Genomic DNA, 26319 nt, shown 5'->3' with positions numbered 1-26319 from the left:
TCGGAGACTCGCAATATATTGCAAGAGGGGGAACTCATATCTTTCGAGATAATCTATTGTGCAGTAGATATTGCTTCTGCTGGTTTCGGACAGCTGGTGTGTGCTGCTATATTGCGGAGATGAGGCTTGCTAAAATCAACATCATTTAGGCCAGAAATCCAATCAAAAATACTCAATATGTCATATGATGGTGACTTATTATTCGGAAAACACATTGATGAGGCATTGCTTGCCATCAAAACTGACACGGATATGGCAAAATAGTTGGGCACATTACAGTTCCATAAAATGACCTTTTGAGAAGCTCCGCAGAAGTTTTTCTTCCTACAGAGGAACTTAACCAATGTTACCACCAATATCAACCCTATTTGTCTGTTTAGACCTCCATCTCAATAACAGTACTGCCCACCACCTATGACAGCCTACACAAGGCAAACACCGGGCCTACGCAGCCCACCCAGTTCAGAGACCTTGCACACAAACAGTGACCTCAACCAGGTGCCAACTACCATTCCCTTCTTACCTCACCGCATTGGTGCGTACATCTCAAACCATCTTCACCAATGGAAGAAAATTACAACAGACAAGTAAGTATTAGATCTGGTGACCTATGGTCATACCCTCAAATTCATATCAAACTCTCCTAGGGATGCGCACTCAGACCCCCCCACCGCCCTCGTCCTCTTTTACGGATGGAGGCGCACGTTATTCTTGCCAATGGTGCAATTGAGCAAGTACCCTACAACCAGAGGAAAACTGGATAGTGGAGACCCATCCTATATCCAAGAAAGTTCAACAAATTCCTACAGAAGCAAACATTCCGTAGGCTCACTTTATCAGACATACTGAATCTTTTAAACCATGGGGATTGCATGTCAACTCTTGATTTACAGGATGCATATTTTCACATTACCATTCACCCCAAGCATTAAGGTCCTTCCATTCGGCCTCATATGCGCCCCACAATTTTTCACCAAATGCCTGGCAGCAGCTTCAGCCATCCTCAGAAAACGTGGTCATCAAGTATCCCCCTACCTCTACGACTAGCTTCTAAAAGCACAAACATCTACTCAAGCCTCCAAAGCCGCTCAAAACTGTATCACACTCTTTTAGGAATTAGGCCTTACACTGAACGTTTAGAAGTCATCTCTAGTCTCCCTTCAACAAATATGGTTTCTAGGCTCTATCCTAGATAACACGCAGGACAAAGCCCTTCCTTCAATAGAGGTAACTGAGACTGGTACAATTAGGCGTAAGAATTTTCGGGGAAAAAGTCTGCTTCAGTGCATCTGTACAAATCATTGCTAGGGATGATGTAATCTACAATAAATCTCGTGCCCTTAGCACGCCTGAGATGGGACCTTTGCAAGAGGAGTTATAACTCTGATGGATACAGACGGATGGATCTTTCTACAAGCTTATCAAAATAACTCCAGCAATGGTCCTAGCTCTGACCTGGGGGACCCAAATTTCACACCTTTCGAAGGGCCTCACATTTCTCCCATTAATACCAGACTTCCTCATAACAGTGGATGCCTCCCTGGAAGGTTGGGTCAGACATCTTCAGGATCTCCAAATACACGGAAAATGGTCTGCCTCATAATGACCCATGCATAGAAATCGCCTAGCGCTCAAGGCCATTTTCCTCACTCTCCAAGCTTTCTTACCTCGCATACAGGGCTCATCAGTTATGGTACAAACAGACAACACAAACAGCATGCACTAGTAAACAAGCAAGGAGGAACAAGGTTGCTCAGGACCTATGGCACTGGCTAACGGTTCACAACATCACCTTCAAGGTAGAGCATGTTGCAGGAACGAAAAATACTCTAGTGGACACACTCCGCAGATCTCTAGAAAGTTGCCACGAATGAGAATTGAACCAAGACGAGTTGTATTTTATTTTCTCCATCTTTGGGGCAAACCACTGCTAGAGCTTTTCACTACGAGCAACTACTGCAGATACCGCTTTTACGCCAGTCGGCATCCACCTCAGGATCATGGGGAATGCCTTTTTGATAAGATGGTTTAGGATAAATGCATACACATTTCCCCCATCCCGATGATCCTGAGGGTTCTCAGCAAGATGAAGGTTGAGAGATGCCACATGATCCTCATCACTTCCTGGTGGCTCAGACAGTACTGGTTCACAGAGCTCCACCTACTTTCAGAGACCAAGCAGTTTCCTGTGTGCATCAAACCAACATTACTGACTATGAACCAGGGCCAGATTCTGCACATGGATCCATGTTCTCTCCAATTGTATGCATGGCTCCTGAATTCCATGAATTCCAGAATGTGAACATTCCCCAGGTATGCAGGGATATTCTAGCAAGGGTAGAATCAACCAGTAGATCATACAAACTGATGTGAAAAAGATTCTGCTTATGGTTTAACAGAACAATTTACACCTGCTGGAAGCACCACCGTAGCTAATATTACCTTATCTTCCCTCTTTGGTTTATTCAGGTCTAGTGCATGCATCTGTTAAAGTACATCTTGCTGCAATATTTAGATATAGGCGTTCCTATCAAGCTCTTTTGTTACGCTCCACGAGAATAAATAAGCAATTTATGAAAGGAGTTTTCTGAGTTTTCCCTCTGGTACTACCTCCAATGGAGTGGTATCTTAACATTGTTCTTTCCCACCTCATCAAATCACCTTGTGAACAGATTCAGAAGTCCGATCTTAAATTCCTTTCATGAAAGTTAGCCATTCTTCTTGTGCTAACATCCGCAAGAAGTGTGTGAGAGATTCAGGCGTTCACAACTCAAGAGCCTTTTCTACGGTACACTAATAACAGTTATTCTTCGGACTAACCCCAAATTTATTCCTAAAATGCCCTCACAGTTTAACCTTAATAAACAAGTCATTTAACAAACCATTTTCCCTATCCGACTACCCCAGCAGAGCAGTCTCTGCGCACTCTGGACATAAAAAGATGTCTGAAGTTCTACATGCATTGACCCAAACAGTTGCGTAAAACATCACAGCTCTCCGTTGCTTATGGTGAAGCTCAACAGAGCATGCCTCTTATTAAAGCAACCATTGCAAGATGGATCTCTCCAACTTTTTAATTTTGCTACTTCGAAGCGGGCAAACCGCTCTCCTCCAAGATGAAGGCCCACTCTACAAGAACAGTCTCCACATCAACCACCTTGTTCGCAGGCGTTTCTTTGGCGAAGATCTGCCTTCCTCAATGTGGAAAAGTCCACACTTTCACTTATCACTTTTGTTTACAGGCAGTGCTTACAGCATCTATTTCAATGAGATGAGCCTCTGTCATTTTGAATACTCTACTACTTTATATATTGTCTCTATTTACACATTATGTATCTATTTTAATGCATTACAAAATTAGTTTTTTAATTATTATTATTGTTATTCGGTTTCTGCTCATAATCTTAATCCCACCATCGGCAAGAGTAATGAGTCCGCTTGTCCTAAAGTTTACACACTGCACTGTATTCTGATTCAAGCATGTGAATCTATGAAAGATCCAATTCTGGAGAAGAAAATAAGAGGCATGTGCGTTGTAGATTACATGCTTTGCATAAGTTAGCTATCTAGTGTTGGGTCTGGATGTTTGCATTTTGTTTTTCTTCGAAGAAGTCTTTCAAGTCACGAGGTAGGTGACTCCTGCTTTTGATGATAATGCGCATGGGCATCGACTCCATTGTTAGATTTTTCCGCCATCGGGTTCTTACGTGAATTGCTGCGCTCCGGTTCGACACCGTTTCTCGGGTTCCCCTTTGGTGCGCAATCCACTACCCTCGACGATATTCTCCTCGATCGCGTATCGTATCGGCTCAAAGTCATCGATCGGAAAATTTGTGGATGGCCGATGGGCCTAACCCCATTGGGTCAGCTCGCAGTAGATGTAATGGACTCCATTCAAATGCTGACCCTGGTATCACACTAAGTCTCCGCGCACTGACTTGCACAAAGTTTGCAACTTGTGTTTATCCCCTGAAGACAACGAGCATTACTGCCATGCGTACCGATTTTTTCTATCCAAGAAGACACTCTGTGATCATCGGGCTCAACATCACAAGATGCACCAAAAAGCGGCTCTGCACCAGATATCTTCGGAGAAGATTCTGACCATGAAGTCTTCGACGCACCAGAGGAAGAGGAGGAACACATTTTCGTGTCCGAAGATGACTCCGGCATGGAAGATGTTCCGCTGGGTCAGGGTACAGTGAGTAATGATACTACACTGCCCCAAAATATGCAGAAGAAAAAGGCTCTGGGCCCTCCTGTGCCTTCAGGCCAAGATCGGCACAGGGATCAGGTTTCGAACACCCGCCTTCCGGCTCGGCACCGAAACAAGAATCGAAGCCTTCCGCCTCAGGATCGAGTCAGCCTCATTCGGGCACCGAACCGAAACCTTTAGAACAGAAATCCAAGTCATCGTGACCATCCCTTCAACACAGTGGAGTGGTGTGGCTCACTGGTTAGAGGCGGCAGACCCAGAAGCAGAGAACGACCCGGGACCAGGGTTCAATTCCCGACGCGGCAGGGTCGTGGACCAGGGTCAGCGGACTCGATAATTCTCGCCTCGGTGCCTACTCTAACCAGGGATCACACTCTGCAACTCTGGGCATTAGCTTGCCTCATCTCTACAACGGCCCCCCACATTCGCCGGGGATGCTTGGTTTCACCTTGGAGATACCCAGTAGGGACCATCTCACAGGGATAGCCAGGACGGGTTCCCCAGCGGTCTACAGCGCCACGACGCCTCAGGGCAGCAGTGCGCTTTACAAGACACATACATACATACATACATACATACATACATACATACCAAAACCTAAATCTTCGGATCCGAAAGCCTCTGAGACGAAACCTTTAGCACCGACAATTCTGGCACCCAAAGACAAAACAGCTCCTCTCCCATCCAAGGAGCCTCGTTTCGACATCCTACCTTCCAGTACAGACCCGAAACAGAAAGAAATAGTAATGAATCCAAAAACTGGACATATTCACGTAAAAATGCCGGCTAAACGGTAGCCGGAGATAGAGGAAGCTTACCACATTTCACTTAATAAGAAAATTGTTAGTACTAATCCTTCTCCTCCTCCTCTTAAACCTCCTTCCCCACATTTGTTAATTACTCCTATAGATTCACCAGAACCACAGTCACCTGACCACCAAGATAACGAAGATGGGGATGGGGAGGTACCAAGGGACATTAGTCCTGATCCATGGACTACCTACAATACAGATCCTAATACAGATATTGATCTTGATCTATACCCTTCAAAACCCTCGCCACCAGACTACAATGTAGGGTCCAACTTCACAAAGAGGCCTTTGAGGAGGATTTTCTCTTTGAGACCTGAAGTTCTTCTGAGAGAGAAACACACACACTGGCCTTGCTCAAGAGTATGCTCAAACATACAGACAACATTTTTAAGGACCCTGTGCGTGCAAAGATTGTCACACCCAGAGTAGACCAGAAATATAAGCCGGCACCTACGGACCCAATCTACATCAAGGGTCAAATTCCCTTAACCTCCCTAGTGGTCTCTAATGCTTGCAGAAGAGCAAATTCTCAAACCACAGAAGATGCCCTCCCTCCTGATAAAGAATCCAAACTTACAGATGCCTCACATACAGGCAGCCAATCACTGGCATATTGCCAACACCCAGGCTCTTTTAGCACGTTAAGGTTCATTACGATGAGCTGGGAAATTGCTCCAATTCCTGCCAGACGAACATAAAAATAAAGTGAATGATTTGATTCAGGAAGGAAATCTAATTTCTAATACATCCATTAGGTGTGTTTTAGATGTGGCTGATGTTACAGCTCGCACAGTTAATACTAGCGTTCTTTTAAGAAGACACGCCTGGCTCAGAATTTTGGGGTTTAAACCCAAAGTCCAAGCTTCCATTTTAAATCTACCCTTCGATAAGGAACACCTCTTCGGACCTGTAGTAGATAATTCTTTAGAAAAATGAAGAAGGATACAAAGGTTGCAAAATCCATGGGGGCTGTGCAGTTACCTTCCAACCGGGGCTCCTTTTGCTGCTCCTTTTACAGGGGGAGGGCTCAAAGAACATATTCTTGGACAATACCTCTGCCTCCTACAGGGGTAACAATCAGTCACCCTCTTCTAGAGGCTACTTTAGAGGAGGATTTCGAGGCAATAACTACAAGGGCAGAGCTAAAGGTAACTCAACATGTACTTCCCCTACGGCCAACAAACAGTGACTTGCCTCTTCCACCCCGATCATTCCACATCTGTCGGGGGACGTCTTTTTCAATTTCTACTAGTCTGGATCACAATAACTTCAGACAAATTGGTTCTGCAAATTATCCAATCTGGTTATTGCCTGGAGCTTACCGCCAATCCCCCAAACATTCCTCCAAGATCACACAAATTGTCACAAGAGCAAGTGAACCCTCTTAAACAAGTAGTTCTCTCTCTATTGCAGAAAGGAGTTATAAAGCCAGTCCCATTACAGTATCAAGGGGCCTGCATATACTCCATATACTTTCTCATACCCAAAAAGGACGGCTCATGTCTATACTAGACCTCATTGTCTACTTTAGACTTAAAGGCCGCGCACTTCCATATACCAATACATCCCGCTCATCTAAAATATCTCAGGTTTATGGTAGCAGGACAACATTACCAGTTCAAAGCGCTTCCATTCGGAGTCTCCACTGCTACCAAATGCGTGGCAGTAGTCACAGCTCATCTGTGAAGACACCATATTCACGTCTTCCGATATTAGACAACTGGCTTATCAAAGCCAGTTTACATGCAAAATGTCTACAACACACTCACAAAACAGTACAGCTGCTCCACGATCTCAGATTCACAGTAAATCTGTCCAAGTCTCATCTGCAACACGCAGACGTACTTGAGAGCCACTCTTGATACAAGAAAAGCTTTAGCCTAGCCCACTCCAGCCAGAATCTGCAACATTCAGGCTCTACTTTCTCAGTTCCAGCCCCACCACTCATTACCAGCTTGGGTATTCATGCAGTTAGTAGGAATGATGGCGTCTTGCATCTTAATGGTTTCCTATGCAAGACATCAAATACGTACCCTTCAGGAATGTTTCAAGAAAGCAATGGGGTGACCCTGTGTCCCTCAGAACCTGTGTGTATATTAAAGAAGAACAATGGTTCTGTCGGGTATGCGTAGCTCATTTCTTGTACACGAAAATCAATTATCTTATTTCTTATATAAATCCTCACATGTAAGATCAAAACCAATTAAATCATAAGGAACACACAAAAAGATAGTTTAAAGGGTAAACAATTGTTTTATATCAATTGCATCATTTATCTGTTACCCTTATATAGCTAATTAAACAAAGCGCTGCCAACAACAGTAAAGATTCCAGGTGAACCGTGATCAAGTGACTTATTGTGCTCAGTGATACCATAAAGTGCATAATATGTACAAAGTGATTAGGATATGTACAGGGAAAGAAGAGGCCAGACTGAAGCCAGCGACTCTGCTGCTGAATCAAGTTTTAATTTCTCGCGCACAGCCTTGAACTGGACCAGATGGTAGCGTCGACGTTTCAACCTAGTACATGCTCTATTGGATGGTCATTGCGGGTCTTCATCAGGACAAAAGGGGAGGGGAGGGATTGCAGCCTAGTTAAACCGGAGTGAATCCGGAGTGGTAGAACAGGGGGGCTCTGTTCTGTATAATCAGGGCCTCATTGCGTTTGTCTAATTGAGAGGGATGCGGGAAGCTTGGGATTAAGCTAGCTACCCCGAGCGAAAACGTCAGGCTGGGAAGAAGTGGATGCAGGACTCACTTCTAGTCATGTGTAATCTGCAGCAAAATCATGGAATAGTTTGAGGACGGCGGCAAGCTGACTTCCTGTTGTGTCATTGCGCAGTCAGGCTGGATTAGGAGTGGATGCAGGATTCACTTCTAATCACTTGTCATCTGCTGCGAAATCGGCAATCCATTCAAGGGCGACAGCAGGCTATCGATCGTCCTGTCGTGCCGCTGCGAGTTGTCAGCTGACAAGTGATTAGAAGTGAGTCCTGCATTGTATTGTATTGGTCATATTTTAAATTTGGTCCTTTTTCAAAAAGGACATAGATAGTCTATTAATCTAACTTTACATTGCAACAGACCATGGGTGATTATTGTGTGACCTACTAGCGTTAATACCGCACTTAAGACTCGGCGCTACTTAGATTTCTTGCCTAGCGGTGTGGTAATTGTTGTGTTCAACTTTTATTTTAACTTACTCTCTTCATGTGGTGCATAAGTCCGGGGCCCTATACATATACTCAGCTGCCCCTGTTCATTTGCGTTTACTCTGAGGGCATTAGTCTGAGCTCTCGTGTCCATCTGCTCAGCAGCCATGGTGTTCTTAAACGCTTGGCTCACTTGTTTTCGCTGGGCATAGCTTCTTCCTCACTGCCGGTGCCTCTTCGTCACAGCCTGATCCGACGCCGGGTTTTCCCGTTCGAGCGGAGGGCCTGTGAGTAAACGAGTCACCTGACCTCTCTCCACCTGATCCAGGGGGGCGGAGCTTTGCCTGAGGCGTCACATTTGTGGACTACAAAGCCCACATGTCATACTGGTTCCCCACCCCAATCGGTATTTTCGGCATGCCTGCTTAACACTCGCTCATTAGCAAAAATAGCCCTGTATCTTCAGCAGATCTTTTAGCGGCCCTTCCTGAAAACTACTATCTTCTGCGTTCAGATTGTGCGTCTGGTAAAAGTGGGGGCGGTGTGGCTGCCATCATCCACTCGAGGTGGTCATTTTCTCTAATGCCCTCCCCGACGATTCCTGCGGTTGACTATTTGGTCATGAAAACCACGGTCTGTCTCTCCTCCGCTGGTTTGTGTTTTGTTTTATTGCCCTCCCCAGCCCATGCCTGCCTTTCCTTCCTTAGAGAGTGAGATTCTCGCCAATCTGATAGCAAACAACTCTCGTATAGTGATCTTAGGTGACTTCAACTACTGGCCTGGCGACCCCTTGGAGGACTCTTACTCCAAGGAGTTTTCTGATTTGCTCACTCATTTGAATCTGACACAATTGGTTTATCTACCTACCCATAACTTTGGCCATACATTGGACCACATTTGGTTGGCTAATTTGGATATTTCTTTACACTTGGTTCTTCCCTGCTTGTGGTCTGATCATTATTTGGTCTCATTCTCTCTGTCACTAAATCCCACGACTAGAACTCCCTTACCTACCAACATCAAAGTGAGAAATTGGAGTAATCATTCATTCCCTTTGCTCCTCGCTTCCCTCCTCTGGTCTAACTAATGTTGATTATTCAGACTCTTCCCTTCATGACCAGGCCTTGGCCATTAATTCCTGTCTTACCTAATCCTGTGATGAATTGGTCCCCTGGAGATCGATTTGACTTAAACGCTCACACGATACGCAAAGATGGTTTTCCTCCTCTCTACAAGCAAAGAAACTCCAGCTCAGACAGGCAGAACGAAAGTGGCATCGGCGCTACGATCCCTCTGACAAAATTATTTACTCCACAATTCTTAGGGAATATAAAAATGACATCCTCACAGCAAAAACTCAATACTTCTCTGCAATGATTTTATCTTCTCCCAATAAGCCCAAGGAAATCTTTTCCATTCTCAATAGTCTCTCTAAACTTGATCGAGTCACTGCCAAACCTCTCCTTTCTCAAGACCTTTGTGACTCTCTTCACAACTATTTCTTCACCAAAATTTCTACTATCAAACTCCATATATCTTCTCCCTCTCCCTCCTTTGATCCTCCTCTACCCCCCCCCCCCAGTACACATTCTATCACACATTTTCCACCTATCTTGACAGAGAATTTTTTCAGTCTGGTGAGTTCCACGAAATCTGTCTCTCCCACTGATAGCTGTCCCTCACATCCTTCGTTAGATCTTCTCGGTCTGTACCGACTCACCTCTTGCCCTCCTCAACAAATCACTGGCTTTGGGCGTTGTCCCTAAACTTTTTAAACCAGCTAAGATTGTTCCTGTTCTGAAAAAGGTGGGGGCTGATCCGACTATCCCGTCTAATTTTCGACCTATCTCCCTGCTTCCCTTTTTAGGCAAAGTTTTGGAGAGATATGTCACTCATTGCCTTAGCTCCTTCATTGAGGCCTCTGATTACTTTGATCCCTATCAGGCTGGTTTCTGTCCTACTCATTCTATGGAATCAGTTATCCTCTCAGTTTTGGATGAACTGAGAGTTAGTGCTGACCATGGATCCACTCAGGCCCTTGTACTTCTCGATCTATCGGCTGCCTTTGACACGGTCGACCATCATCTTTTGGTCGATCGTGTCCAACGTGCTGGCATCTCGGATGTGGCCTTGAGTTGGGTCTCCTCTTTTCTGGAGAACCGTCAACAGGCGGTTCAGCTCTCCTTTTCTTCTACTTCTCGAACAGTAACCTGCAGTGTCCCCCAAGGCTCTGCTCTTTCCCCTCTTCTTTTTAATCTTTGTTTTTCCTCTAATTTTTGCTTTACGTCACCGGGAGGTCACAGTGTTTAACTACGCTGACGACCTTCAACTCATATTCACTTTTTCTTCTTCTCCTGATTCTATTTCCCATTTCCAGAACACTATGATTTTTATCCAGTGCTGGATGAGCACAAACCATCTAAAGTTAAATCCCGACAAGACGGAACTAGTCTTGATCGGAGGCTCATCCAATCCCTGGTCTTCTAATTTCTGGCCTTCTTCTCTTGGCCCTGCCCCCTCTCCCGCTAAGTCTGTCAAAAGGTTGGACAACAAAATCAGTGACGACCTTTCGATGCATACCCAGATTAGTATGATTGTCTCTTCCTGCTTTTTATGTCTTCGCACTATCCGTAAGGTTTCCTGTTTTTTTACCACTGATGCTCTCAAATTTATCCTCCTTCCCCATTTCATCTCTCGGGTTGATCATGCTAATTCTCTTTATATCGGTATCCCTGCTTATGAACTACGCCGAATACAGCTTATTCAAAATCAGGCAGCTAGACTAATTTATAGTCGGTCTAGATACCATCATGCTCTTCCGCTTCTGAGGCAACTGCATTGGCTACCGGTTGCCCATAGATGCCTATTTAAACTAGAGTGTCTTATTTTTAAATCATTAGCGGGCTTATCTCCCTCCTTTGTAGCATCTAGGCTTACAACCTACACTCCCTCTAGAAACCTACGGTCTTCCTCCAAGAACCTTTTGGTTGTTCCACGTTATGTTAGGAAGAAACATGGGGGGTTGAGTTTTTCCTTTCAGGCCCATCAATTTTGGAACTCTCTTCCTGATAATCTTCGATCTTCCCTATCTTACTTGGAGTTCCGCAAAGGTCTGAAGACCTGGCTATTCACTAGAGCTTTTGAGGTCTAATTGCTGCCCTGTTCTGCTGCCGGACTGAATTAGCGCCATGAAACCTTTTTGGTATACGTGCGCTCTATAAATTCCCCCAACTTCAACTTCATTATGGCCTTTGATACTAATGCATACTGCTTTACTATGGTACAGTGGGACTTCTATTAGACGACTGGGACTGATTCAAGCATGTGAATCTATGAAAGATCCAATACTGGAGAACTGTAGCTACAGGTAAGTAACTTATTTTTATTTTCTTATCCAGTCTGACTCCTGGGGCATGTCCTAAGGTAAGGAATCTGCGATTAGTCTACCAGAAAAGGCATGACAGAAGGTAAGTAACTTATTCATCTTGGTTTGCGCATAGTCTGCTCACTGCATATCATCTAAAACTATCTGCTGCTAGTGAAATATTATCATATTTGCCCACCTCTGACATCACACTCGTTCTTGTTCCTGGTACACAAAGCTGTTATTGTGTTTGTGGGTCAGTTGGGCTAGCCAATCCACATTCCTCGTCACAAGAAACCAGACTTGGCTATTCCGGATATGCACTGGGACTCAAATTATCTTGGTACTGTGGACATTTATCTCAAGCTACTAGAAGAACATATTAAAATCTAATGGTCAAGTTAATTCCAGTGCATTCTTGTTTAACTGTTGTCTCAGATTTTGATTGCCACACTTCCCTACTTATGCTCAAGAGTAATATTAGCGTATGCCAATCTTTGCTAGGAGGCAGAATAACAAATACTGATGTCCAGGGACCTCATTCACACTGCTACATGGCTAAAGGTTCCAGGCTTAACACCATATATTACACATATGTGATACAGAAACCATCAATAAAGAATTTTAGTACATGAGTCATTGGATTGTTTTGTATGATCCTTCGATATGACCTAAGAAACCACTTACTTTCTTTGCGCTGCTTATAAGATTTTGAATTAAAACAGAAGGACCAGAATAGTCCTTGTTTTTCCTTTGGTGGGAAAAATAAGGTTAACTCCCAATTGAAAGTGTTCTAGTGCTACAAAATGGGAATAGTCCATTTGTATCCAAATGCACAAACTCCTCTGTCCTTTTGGTTGTTCTCAATAGCTAATCTCTACAAAAAAGTCATCTCCAACCATCGGTGCTAGTCCCAAATGCATTCCGGAGAAAATGTTCACCATGTGCAGTGTTATTCCTTTACAAGGCACCAAATAGAATCCGAAATTCCAGTACACATTTGCATCCATCTGTGCCTACTTGGGAAAAATCTTTTTCCACTTATATCAAGATTATCAAAAGCCATGTGACGGCCTATTACAACTGCTCCCAAGCCGCCACTGCTAACCCTGGTAAAATAAATTCCATGACACGGGTCCTCAATAATGTTCTATCCCATCTTATCATAAGCCTTTTAAACTAGTGTGACATGAACTTTCCTTTACAGGCAGCAGTCTACCTGATTGCCACTCCTCCTTAAAGATTTATTAGCAAATTCGAATGGCTATGCATGCTTGAACCATGAATTTGTTTCCACTATAAGCTATTACTCAGAATACTTCCATAACTTTATCTCTTTCTCTTGTCATCCTGACTGATATAATCTGCTTTACTCTCTTAATACCATGGAGTGGTCTTTACTCCTGTTTGGTGAGTACTAAATTAATAGCATTCACCCGCACATGTGTTGCAGTGCATTACGTTACTGGATGTCAAGCTAGACAACATGTGTAGTTGAGAAGAACGTATTTCACTATGTAATTGCGCCATCTACTTGAATCTAGTTGGTCAGCGCAGTAAAGTGTGAGTTGCAACCACTGCCATTCAGAGGAGGTATTCTAATCTACATTACAGAAAAGCCGTTTTTGTTTACCGCTGACACATTCACTAAGCCTAGTATGATACTGACCCTAAATCTGACACAGTTGTGGAAGATAAAGTCATTGAAAATTTATTCTCATAATACCAAATAAGGGAAACCACTAATTAATTGAGATATACAACTTACTTCTTGTGATCTAATGTGCAGCTACTTTACACACAACATCCAGCTGTTCTCTTAAAACATTGTCTGAAAAATAAGATGAACTGATGAACTAGGTTATGTTGAGGTGTGAGAGCTACTGTGATGGTGCATTGGCAATGAGCTGCTGTGATGGCGCCTTGGCCACTATGCCCACTTTAATGGCATACATTTTTAGTGTTTTCTCCATTCTCCCAAATCTCACCACCACAGAAATTCCCTCAGTGAAAAAAGCTGCAAAAAAACCTCAGCGGAAGAATTGCAAGAAAAACATTTTTAGTTTAGTAAACCGTGAAAACCTTCATATCTATGAAGGCAAATGTAAATGAAATGGCTACAGCATGCTAGAGTTTAGATATTTGTGTGTGCTTCTGGTCACTATGTTCTGTGGTTCAAATGGCATCATATCCATTGTAATTGGTCTTTCAAGGCGTGTGACCCATTGAGAATATTCTAATGGTTTTAGTACTTTCCTCTGTCACCTTATATTTATAGCACTGCCCTTAATAAAGATGCACATATGACAATAATTCTGCAAACTAATGGTTTTGGTATGGTGAAAATGTTTACAATGGCCACCTACTTGTAGCCCTCTCAAAATATTGTGAGTTGTTATCCAGAACCCTTTTCATTAGACTGGCCTCATGTTAGGGGGGGGGGGAAACGTAGGTGATTTGTGTTTTTGGGGAAACCATGATGAATATGCATGTGCACAACATTCTGCTATACTACTGATCTCCTTTTTCTACTGAGTGCGATTTTCTAGTAGCTTCTATTAGAGGGTTAAACATTCAATCATCACAATTTTAAGTGCAACATTTTGTAGAAAATGTGAATATTTCGATACTCAATCTAAATTCTTGCTTAACTAGGATCATTGCCAAAAATATATGTAACATGTTACACCCTACTTTTGAGTCTCAAATCTGGCATTTGCAGGGCGAATGTTTTAGGCATTGTTTGATTATCATTTTTGGCCCAATAGGTTCTACACCCTGTGTGTCACGTACGAGCTTTGCAGCTATGGACAGCTGTGTACATGCCAACATCCTCTCCTTGTTCCCTTTCAAAAGACAGTATGGAACTTTTCCTACCTCCTGTTTCCCAAAGTCAGGACTTCGGTGCTCGATCTCTAGACAGGTAAGAGAAACAGACGGCTCTACACAAAAACTGCAGTACCCTGAACACTGTGGGCATTAAGTTCCATTTGAGTAATTCTATTGTCTTACATGCATGCTTATTGAGGGCACTGTTAGAGCTGGGCCCTGACATCCACGATAGAGCAGAATGAGTGCTGGATAAGTGATGTGCATATATTGAAGGTTTGTTATTTGTTGTGTAAGTGCCCAGCATAATAGTGCGTCTAACTGCTTCACAGGGCACCCAACATTCCGTTACCTTTGCTAGACACCCATAGAATACTGTTATGAAATGCAGGTGCATTGCCATTCTGGGGATGAATGATCAGCATAGGAACCTGCTAGCCATGATGTATGTTTTTTTTATTTCCTTAGACTAACAAAAACCCGCTCAATGGACGACTTGATCTCTGCTTGCGATGGTGGTGCCCCCCTCACGCGTACCTCCAGTGATCCAAACCTCAACAACCACTGTCAGGAGGTCAGGATTGACCTTGAGTCTAGGAACTGCATTGTCAATGGAAATGAATCTGAAGCCTCCCCGCAACTGCAGCCGCTATATGCAGAGCCCCCAGAAGTTGTCGGAATAAAATGTCAATTTATAAAATCAGTAGGTATCAAAGCTGGAAGTCTCTGTGCAAATATGGAATATGATTTTGATAACACAAGTAGTATGAATTCAACATCTCCACCTGGTTCTGCTACTGATAATTTTCTGGAAGTTGATCATACTCGAGAGCTAAAAGGACCTAGTGGTGACACCCGAGAAGGAGTTGGTAATGTTGATACCCTTCAAAGAAATGATGTGGTCAAGAATCCTCAAAGATATAATGATGCTGCAAGTCTGCAAGGACTTGGTGATGCTGACAGTCTACAAAAAGTTGGAACTGCAGAGAATCTGCCTAAACCCTTTGACTCTGGGATTATTCCAGTGTGTAGCGGTGATGAAAATCTATCTGACAGTGGCAACTCTAAGAATTTGGCTGTATGTGGGAAAACAGAAGATGACAGAAATATTCAGAGTTTGGATGGTGCTGAACATCTGCAAGAGTGTAGCAGCAGTGAGCCTCACCAATGTCCTGACGCTACTATTGAACACAAATTTGAAGATGATGACGCAAAAGAGACCAGAGGAATGAAGGGAGGAGGGAGGATTGATGATGCAGAAGAGACCATGGTCCCAAAGAAACATGTCATAAAGGGACATGTTGGAGTCAGTACTGGGGAAACTGGGCTTCTCAAGGAAGTTGTAATGAATGAAGTAGAAGAGGCTAATGGTGTTTGCCAAAAGAATTTTGAAACTGATGAGGCTATGGATTTGAATGCAGGTGGGAGTCTTGGATTGAAATGGCACAATGGCACTTTTATTGCTAAAATGCAATCAAGTAGCTGCATACTAAAAGAGAGTAGGACAGCACTGGCAGTGGAAAGCCCTAAATGCAGCTCATCAAGTGACATAGATCCTACGTGTGGGCCATGCGGTAAACAAGTATTTGGCAAAGGAGGAGCTAGTAGGGATATCATATGTGTGGAAAGCAGCCAGACTACAAAATTACCATTTGACTTCCCCCGTGTTTATCATCGCCAGAGTTCGCAGAGTCAGATGAGCGAGTTTTCACTTTTGGGATCCAACTGGGAGAGCTTGCAAGGCATGATGAAGTCCATTCCAAATGGAGAGGCAGGACACAGGAGACTCCTCATGCATGGCTGCTGCAACAAGAGGCTGAATAGCAAACCTCTTCGCCTGGCTGGCTCCTGTGTTGGGGGACATTGGTTCCACAGAGATGGTGCGAAGACCTCATACTATGTTCCATCTAGTCCTCCTTGTTCAGGAACTCATTTGAAGAGCTGTAAGTATTGGACATCTGGGCACTCTAAGCAGCTGCAGACTAGCAAGCTTATTGCACTGGCCTGTCCATCTCCAGTGCCTCCTCCACATCTGGATGACGATGGCCTTCCTTTCCCAGCAGATGTGGTGCAGCAGAGACTGAGACAGATTGAAGCTGGTTACAAACAGGAAGTAGAGCTGCTGCGCAGACAGGTGAGGGAGCTACAGCTGAGGCTAGAAGTTCGACACTGCTGTGCACCTCCATCAGAGCCCGAGGTGGACTATGAGGATGACTTTGTAAGTAATTTTCATCTTGAGTATGTTGCAGTTCTTCTAAAAGTGAGTTATTGAAATGGATTGCAGACATGTTGAACAAATCCAATACTTAATGCAGTTCCTTGTATTAAATAGTTCTCTTTCAAATTTTTCCTGATCAAAGCCTGTATTATAACAAGCATTTACAATGCTATAGGTCTCGCATTTATGCTGAAGGTGTTATTAAAGATATGTAAGCTAAATTCTCGAAGTTAGTTTTCAGTACCAACAGGTGTGAGGAGTCAATCCCCTGGGTGGACAGATCGCTTTATTCTCCTTTTATACTTCAGTGTTGCTATTTCAAGACATTTAAAACAGACTCCTGTAGGTCACTACCCATTTCTCTCCAACAGTAGGACGCTTGGGTAACCTATCTTCGGTAGGCAGTGACTTCTATGCAAGGACAAAGGGAGCTCTCCTGTCAGTGGAACGCCCAGATACCGGAAAGTCCTGCTGCAACTAAATATATTTGCATTTGTTTTGGATTGGTAGACTGGATTGCCACAGTTCATGGACATAAAAAAGCATCACTAGATATGACGCTTTGAATTGGAATTCCGTACCTCGCTTATCCCGTCCCCTGACTGTTGTGACCTAGTTAGTGACTGCGCCAAAGTGCGTGAAAGTGACTCACTGCCTTTCTTTTCCCGCCATCTACAACGCAGACAGTAAATCCAAAGCTAAAATAGGCGTTTAAAAACTCTCGGTGATGACGTCGCCACACCACGAGTGCTGGAAGAGAAGTTTACTAATGCAGTGGCTTCAGAATGCTGCAAATGGAGAGGGCTGTTTAAAAAGACCAGCTTTCAAAAATGCTTTATTTCCGATATGTACTATCCGATTGCAACATCAGCCCTCTCCATTTGCAGCATTCTGAAAGCAACTACATGTGTAAACTTCTCTTCCAGCACTTTGTACTGTGCCGTTCGCGCAATAACTACACTCCATACTGGTTTGAAGTGTAGAAGGCCATTTATTAGGACATGGTTATCACAAACTCCCAACTTGTATTAAACACAACCAACCAAATCTTATAACTTTAATCCACAATAACCCCTCCCTCTCAAACAGCATTCTCCATCCGTTTCTCCACTCCTCCCATTCCTGCTGTAAAGTTCCCTTACATCCCTTTTCATCTTCACAACCCTCTTATGCATCCTTTCTTGCCTTTCATCGTCTGCACCTTGCATCCTGCGCTCCCCCCTCCTTCACCTGGGTAGCTCCCCACCTGAGGGGTGGCTCCGCCCGTCTGTGACTCACCACCCCTCCAAAGATCTGCTAACCTGGAGTCGTATAACCTGTCCTAAACTGGCACACAACTCTCACCCCCCTTTTGCTCTTATAACAGAAAGGTGGGCGGGTGGATCACAAAAACTCTCCCTATTTCCTCCCTACCTCGGTGGTGCAAGGTGCTAAGAAAGAGTCCGGAACCTCCCTCCCAGCACCTTTTAAGTGCACCACTGGCCCGCCCCTAACCCCACCCCTTGACCTCCCACCTTCCACCACCCACCATGTCCTTCCGTTGCGTGAATACCCCAGGGGAAGACTGGTCTGCGACTCTGCTTCGACAGGGGCCCGCATTGAGAGATTAAAGCAGGAGCCTGTGTTACTTCCCTGACAGCGTGAAGAGGATACGATAATATATTAATGAAAGAAAGGGGCTTCAGAAGGCGAGGAGAAACATGAGGAAACACAGGCAGATGGAGAGGGAGAGGGCATATAAATGGAGGTAATGATCTAGAGACGGACAAGGGAATAAAGCAAAGAATAAGGAGGAAGAAAAGAAAATTCGCAGAAATGCCAGTGTGAGCCAGGAATGACAGGGAGGAGAGAGACAGAGTGAAATATGAGCTGCACAGCCTGCTGTCTTGTTTTCGTCTGTCAGATTCCTTCTGACAGTGGTGAGTTTTTGGATACCGAGGCAGTAGCCTCATTACTCCACAATCATTTTGAATTTTTTAGTCGCTGTTTAGATTGTCTTATTGATGTGTGACGCTTTGTCACAGTTGAGGTTGCATCACATGGTCATCTCAGTGATGGGCCGCGGGTAGCGGTCGATTGAGTATGCAGAATTGTCAGCATGTTTCCTCAGGGGGTCTTGTCTTTGTCCATCAAGTTCCTTCTGATAGTGTTGAGTTTTGGTTGCTTGCCGAGGCTGTTATGCCATCTGGCAGCGGTGGGTTTTGTGTACCTGCCGGCGTTTGCCTTCAAGCAGTGCTGAGTTTTTGGATGCTGCGTTTCTGTTTCAGTTTCGCAAGGTTAGCGCTTCAATGGGACGCGGGTAGCAGTCAAATGGGTTCGTAGAGATGTCTGCGAGTTTCCTGATCAGTGGGTTTTCCTTTTGATCTAATCCTGTGTAGAATTTCCTGTTGAGTTTGAGGAGATGGTCGTCCAGCATCTCAATCCCTAAGTCTCTGTGGAGGTCTGCTGTTCGTGTGAACATAGGTGCACTTGCTGCAACCCGTAAGGCCTTGTTCTGTACTTTCTGTAGGTCCATCCGAAGCTGTGGGCGGCAGCCACTCCAAACTGGTGAAGCGTATGTCATAGTTGGTCGAATTATTGCAGTGACTACTCGCACCTTGCTCTGCATGGGCATCGACTTAGTCTTCAGGAGTGGGTATAATGCAGCCAGTTTGGATGCTGCTTTCTGGCAGGTCTTCTCTATGTGGTTTCTCCAGCTGAGTTTAGAGTCCAGAGTCACCCCCAGGTAGGAGCTGCTGTTTTCCCATTTGACCTCGTCCCCGTTGAGGAGGATCTGTGGGTGTTTCCTGTTCTGCTTCCTGGTAAATAATGTTGCAGTGGTTTTGCCCGTGTTCAAGGTGATCTGCCAGTCGCTGTACCATTCGGAGAGTCTGCAGAGCGATGTCTCCAGGTTCTTAGCCACTTCCTTGTCGCTGAAGGATTGAGAGATGACCGCAACATCATCTGCGTAAAGGGCAAGATCAGTCTTCTTTAGGTCCGTGGGGATGTCGTTTGTGAATATGTTGAAGAGGAATGGTCCTAGGATTGATCCCTGAGGCACTCCAGCAAGAATTGGGCGTGGCGATGAGCATTCTTCTCGCACTGCCACGTGAAAGGTCCGATTTGTCAGGTAGCTGGACAGTAGCTTGACCAGGTAGCTGGGAAACTGGAGCTTGATAAGTTTGTAAAGCAGTCCCTCGTGCCATACTCGGTCAAACGCTTTGGCTACATCCAGAAAGACTACTCCGGTAGACTTGTTGATGTTGAAACCATGGCTGATGATGTCCACAACTCTGAGGAGTTGGTGATTGGTTGAGTGATCTTTCCGGAACCCAAACTGTTCTTTGGCAAGGAGGTTGTTGCTTGTCGCAAAGTCCACGAGACGGGCGTGGATAACTTTTTCAAAGAGTTTTGATAGGCCAGATAGTAGACTTATGGGCCGGTAATTTGCAGGATCTCGCAGTGGTTTCCCAGCCTTGGGGAATACGACGACTCTTGCTTCTTTCCAGGTGTTTGGGAAATACTGGTGCTTCATGCATGCGTTAAATATCTCAGCAAGGTGATCCACTGCAGTATCTGGTAGCATCTTGATGGCTTGGTTGACTATTCTGTCCTTCCCTGGTGCCTTGCCGTTTTTTAGTGTTTTTGCCAGGTCCAGTAATTCGCCCATTGAGCATTACTCAATGTGTGCAGTTTCTGTTTCTGGTGGGTGCTCCCGGTGATGCTTGGCGACCTCTTGCTCTACTTCTGGTGCCAGTTTGCTTGCCTGGTTGGGCCTGAATGATGCCTCCAGCGTGTCAGCGAAGACCTCAGCCTTATCCCTGCTGCTGCATGCCAGGTGAGTCGTCCCTTGTATCGGTGGGTTTGGTTCCTTCTTCCCAGTCAGGCGGCGGGTCATTCTCCAGAGAGAGTTGTCTGAGTCCTTAAGGTTGGCTGTAGCTGCTTCCCATTTTTCGCCTCTATGCTGGCTTATTTGCATCTTCAGCTGTCTTGTCAGTTCATTATACTTCTTCAGCAGGTCGGGGGTGCGGTTCCTTTGCCACTCTCTGCGGGCTCTGTTCTTGGCAGCTATTGACTGCTTGATGCCCTTCGGGAGATCGTAGATAGAGCATCGTTGTAGTTTCTGCTCTGGAATGCTGCGCTCAATAGCTGTGTGGATTGAAGCTGTGAAGTGGTGAATCGCCTGGTCAATGTCTTCAGTGCTTCGCAGGGGACCTGGGACCAGTGTCTCCTCCAGGCATCTCTTGTATAGGCACCAGTCCGCCTTCTTGAAGTTGTGTCTGATGCCCTGCTGCTGGTCTTCAAGTACGTCTCCAACTGTGATCAATACTGGGTTGTGGTCGGATGTCAGCGCTGTTAGGGTTTCAAGCTCCATAGACTGGGAGAGATTCTTCATGACCACAATGTCCAGAACATCTGGTTTATGCAGTGCAGAGCCTGGATAGTGCGTTGGTTGAGTCGGGCCGGCCACTACAAAGTCCTCCTTCTTTGAGTGGGCAAGTAGGGCGTGTCCTTTGCTGTTTCCCGTCCGAGAGTTCCAGCATTTGTGCTTGGCATTAAGGTCGCCTCCAATTAGTGTTGGGATGCTGGGGTCCAGTAAAGCATCCAGGTCCTTTGGGCTTAGCTTGCCTGGGGGTGAGTAGGCGGCGATCAGCCGCAGCGGGCCTGCAGATGTCTGAATCTGTATGCCAGTTGCTTCAATGCTCCCAACTGGTGGTAGAGAGATCTCGTGGTGCTTCACTTTTGTGCTGACGATCACCGCTGTTCCTCCGCCCTTGGCTCCAGTGGTGCGATCTGTGCGGTATACCCTGTGGTTTGCTATGTTGAGCTTCTGGCTTCCTTGGAGGTGGGTCTCGGAGATAAGCGCTATATCCATGTCCATGGTTTCCATCAGGTGCAGGAGTTCTGCAGTTTTCTTCTGAATGCCATTAGCATTCCACATCACGAAGAGGGAGTTTCTTTTAGATTTTGCTGCCATTGCTGGTGTTTTCTTCGCCCTGGAAAAGTCCGGCGATAATATTCGCCACCATTGTCACCACCGGGTGGATGTTCATATCTGCAACCGTTTTTGCAATCTTCGCAATGAGTTCCTGCCAGTTGATGGCTGAGCCTATTTCACAGGATGGTCCCGGTGCGGTTGTTGGAGGTGGGCTGGTTGAGCCTGTTCCACCGGATGGTCCCGGTGCTGTTGTGGGAGGCGGGCTGACTTGTTTCGGTACCATGACGTCCGCGTATGTCCTTCCATCCACTTGTGCATCTCTACTGTTGTCGGTTGTATTGGGGGTTGGGATCCTGTGGTCCAGTGCAGGTCTGCGGTTGTAGGTCTTCCTTTGGTGCTGGTCTGTTGCTGATGATTGTTGGGAAGACCTTTGTGGTTGTGGGGGTGGCTTGCGGTGTTCAACCTGCTTTGCATTCTGTAGATAGGGACAGCCGCGATAGCTCGCTGGGTGGGGTCCTGCGCAGTTGGCACACTTTGCTGGTTCGGTTTCCCGGTTCCTTGTGCATTGGGTGGAGGTGTGTTCACCTCCGCAGCGTACACACTTTGGCTTCTGTTGGCAGAAAGCAGAGGTGTGCCCCAGGCGCTGGCAGTTGTAGCACATGACTGGTCCTCGTTTCCCTCTAGGTGCTTCTGTGGTTACGATGCAGCCGCAGAGCCGTGTGACTGCTGAAAGGTCCGCTGGTTTCCCGTCGTGGCTTGCTGACAGGGTTACGACAAAGAGGGGAAATTTCTTGCTCTTGTCTGCTGGAGAGGCAATCTGCGCGATATTTTTGACTGGAAGCCCGCGTTCAGCTAAGTCCCCAGTGATGTGGTCAAGTGATGCATTTGCTGGGAGTCCCCGTATTACAAAGCGCTGGGCTTTTGCAGTGGTCATTGGGAAGGTGTAATACTCCAATTTCTGTTCGGTGAGTGTGCTGGTCACGCTCCTGTAGTCTTCTGGGGTGGTGAGCATAATCTTGGCGTGGTCTTGCCTGGGCTTGATCGTGTAGGGGGAGTCGCAGTGTTCATCCAGCATCTCCACGAGGTCCTTGTGTGTGGGTAAGTTCTTCAGGATGATGGGGGGGATCCGTATTCTTTTTGTGGGACCTGGAGAGGTCCCTGGTTCAGCTGCCCCGTGGTCCTGAGGGTTGGCGTCGCAGTCCTGGGTAAGTTGGAGAGCCTGATAGCGGTTTGAGGTTGGAATTGTAGGACTGATGAGAGGTGGGCGGGCAAGCTTTGCATGTTTTTCCGGCGAGCTAGGAATTGAGTCACGTCCCTTTCTTTTTGCCTGAGAGCGCTGCACAGACAGCCAGCGCCTGGCTTTATACAGACGTGCTAACAAAGCACTCTAAAAAGGAGGGGGTGGGGAAATTAGCTTTGGGGGAGGGAGAGAGGGCTGTGAGAGGAGAAGCAAAGCATTGTGGTGGTCATCTTTAGATAAAAAAAATATTTACAGGGCAGTTGAGGCAGCAGCGACATGCATTGTTTTAGCAACACAGCGCCCGCTGAGCTTCATGAAACATGAAGCGTGGAGGCTGGAACGCAGTCGCCGTGCTGATAAAAGGCACGCCGCCACACACGCACCCACCAAAGTGCCCCTCGTAAATAACCAGCACATTAATACATTGACTTTGCTCCCCCCCCCTCCTCCCCCAACCAGTATTGCTCGATAATTTCTTTTTGGTGGGGGTTTCTTTAGCGCGAACTCCACTCGAAGGTATCAGTACTTTAAATGAGCACCGGTTGCATTCCCGGCAGACAGTCAGTTGTAGTTACGGAAAGATTAAGTGAATGAATGTCGGATGGTTGTTTAGTGGCACCCAGGATACCGGAGCTGGCGCTGGGAGTACGGTGGGCTGAGTTAGCACAGCACGCCATGGCCAGCAGCTGCGACAGTGGTGAGGGAAGGAAGCTGGCAGATCTGGAAGTGCGTTTTAGAAAAAAAGTAGTGCTGGCCGTACATATACTTTACAACGTCTCCTTAATAGGAGTAACAAATCACCTATTGATTGAGGATTTGTATGGTATTGTTTATTTATACCTTTTGAATTATTTATTTTCAGGCAGGAAGATAATTTTACGAAAAAGACATACCATATATACACAATTATTCGAAAAAAATCAACTATACAAAATTACGACACTACTACATAAAACATGAAACAAAACATTTCATATGTACATTTGCACAATATTCAAGTTTGGTCAATATCATATATACATTACCACAGTATCCACATTTTTGATACAGTTCCAATCAAGGAATGGTGAACACAATTAAGAAAAAATCAAGTGTAGAGCAGATGAATCAATAACATGCACAATATTAATCAATGAGAGAAAAGAATAAACTGAATCAATGTTTGTCATTTAAGAGTGCTTGTCTCCATTTGGCCGACGCGTTTCGAACTCGAGATATGAATTAACGTGTTCTCATCAGGGCTGTATGATTTTCCTGTGTGGTTTTGTGCAAAAGAGTAAAGAGAGAAGAAATATATACATGAGTTCCTAATTTAAAATGGCCTCTGTGAACTGCTCCAATGTGAGCTTTAATTGCAAGGGGGTTACCTTACAAGGGTCGTCGCACTTTTTATTGGGTTTCAGTTGAGGGAGTTCAGTTACTTTTTGTGGTCCCTGCCGCAGTTTCTGAAAGAGGGACACCAGATCAATAACTTGTTCCTAGATAAGGTCAGTTTATAATGCCAAAAACGTGCACTATTTACTCGACTTTTGTGACATGTATTACCTTAAGGTGATTGCGTTGGGCATCCCAGATTGTGGTATATAAATAAATAATACCGGATCTAGGTTTTACTGGACATAGTAATAACAGATAGCTCAATAAATAAGAGTCAAGATTCGAGGTAGTAGGAGTTTGCAGGTTTAATACAGCATAAAGGACAGGAACAGGACAACCTGCATAGGAATAGGATGGCAGGGCCCGGCAGCTGCCGGGGCTGGATCTGGGATGAGCGCGCTAACATTTAATAACAATACACAAGCATATATACTAAAACAGTTGCATTACAATGAATACAGTAGGCGGAGCAGTGGGTGTGGTCAATAACAGTCGCAAAAGATAAGGGTGAAAGTAGGTGTAACAAGAGGCGTATACATAGGCATGTGATGTAAACGTAACAGAATATGTCATAAATGGGGCGGAAACATGGAGGGGGCTACCTAAGGAGCCGGGACCTCTAACCTAATGGTGCGCGCAAACTGACAATGACGTGTTACTAGGAGAAGCTGGGGGCTATGAACTCTGTGCTAGGAGCAGAGACTGAAGTCTGGAGAGTCAGGGCGACATGTACCTAAACACTATCTAGTATCTAATGTTTAGAGGACATGTTGATATAAACTAAGAGTCAGGAGGGGAGAGGCTAACAGACTCTAAGACTGGTGCATGCATTATTCTACATGTAGTGCGTGTTGAGGAATATTAAATGACCATTAAATGCAGTATTTCTCCTACATGGAGACGTAAAGGCTAGACAATGACGGAAACTATTGATGCGATTCAGTAGCTTAGGAATGCAGAGAAGGAGGGCTGGACTGATAACTAGAATCATAACATACTCTTGGCAGGCTCGTAGGCAGAGCCAGGCTGAGCCGGGCACTGTGAGGCAGGAAGTAAGTGAAGGGTCGAGGATACAGGTGGGGGCTGTATCGCTCCTCAGCGAGGGCTCAGGAGACAGGAGCTGAATCTGGTGTCCAGGCCCTTTTGAGGCCTAGAAACGGGGACTTTTCAATGAAATAACGTGCACACTGGGAAACGTGGCAACGTAGCTTTACATAGGCCTAATATTCGTAGTATTCACGAGAACTGGAAACTGGCATATTAGGGATGGACACAACTGTAATTGCGTCTTTAATCGAACATGGGGAATACATATGCATATTAATCATGCACACATAGCATAAGATGGGGGACACGTAGGGACACAGAACATGGCAAAATTTACTTTTCCACATTCCCTCCTTGTCACTACGTTTCCATCAGGAAACATCAATATTCATGATACCATCTATCATTTCATACAGTATCATTTGCTCGTCTCGAATTTTCTTGGACGGGATTTAGAACGGGACTTGGGACTAGGAATACAAGAGGTAGCACAAATGCCACAAATCGCAGGGCCACATTGTATACAGAGGCAGCAACTGAATATGATCGCTACTGCAATACCTAGAAAAGACAATACTTTCCATCCCCAAGCGGAAATTATATTCCAGAACCAACCGGACCATGTCCAGGTGCCTGGATTTTGGTGTAACATATGGGCAATATTATGGAGTCTGGTAATAGCTGAATAAACAGACGGTGCGTTATTAGGAATGAAAATGCAGCAACTAGATCCGATGACTCTTCAAGCCCCGCCCCTATCGGCCAGTATGACGTCAAGGACGAGACGATTCTGGAGCACGACAATTCTCATAAAGGATTGCTCTTCGGTTAAGTTACCTAGAGCAGAGGTAGTCTCAATCACTACTGCTTCAAGTGTTCTGGTTAATCTACGTATCAGTTTACTATTCACGACAGTACCTAAATAGGGAAGACACCTTTATTGATATCTATGTATTGTTCTAGAGCAGTTTCAGTATAATCGACAATCGGGAGGTCTCTCTTGTGTCTAGTATGTACTAGGTGGGAATTCCTATGATAGTCAGGTGGGGCTAGAAAAACTGGTGGCAGTAGGAAGGCAATGTAACAGGTACCCTCCCAATCGAGGGGCAGACGAACATATGCGGTCTGACCACAAACAAAATAA

The 26319-nt window shown here is 45.2% G+C and overlaps 1 protein-coding gene across 8 annotated transcripts in view; it reads left to right on the top strand.

Annotated features, from left to right (window-relative positions):
• The window catches only part of MTMR4 (myotubularin related protein 4), an 856656-nt gene that overhangs the window by 661463 nt on the left and 168874 nt on the right, over positions 1 to 26319 (top strand). For all 8 annotated transcript variants that reach the window (XM_078679492.1, XM_078679491.1, XM_078679497.1 and 5 more), the window contains 2 exons: positions 14315 to 14469; positions 14844 to 16593. In XM_078679492.1, the coding sequence (XP_078535618.1) occupies positions 14315 to 14469; positions 14844 to 16593 (1905 nt within the window). The remainder of the gene's footprint in view (positions 1 to 14314; positions 14470 to 14843; positions 16594 to 26319) is intronic.

Source organism: Lissotriton helveticus, chromosome 3_1, assembly GCF_964261635.1.
Source record: "Lissotriton helveticus chromosome 3_1, aLisHel1.1, whole genome shotgun sequence".
In the NCBI taxonomy this organism is placed as follows: Eukaryota; Metazoa; Chordata; class Amphibia; order Caudata; family Salamandridae; genus Lissotriton; species Lissotriton helveticus.
Note: the sequence above shows the minus strand (reverse complement) of the source record. Positions and strands in the feature narration are given on the sequence as shown.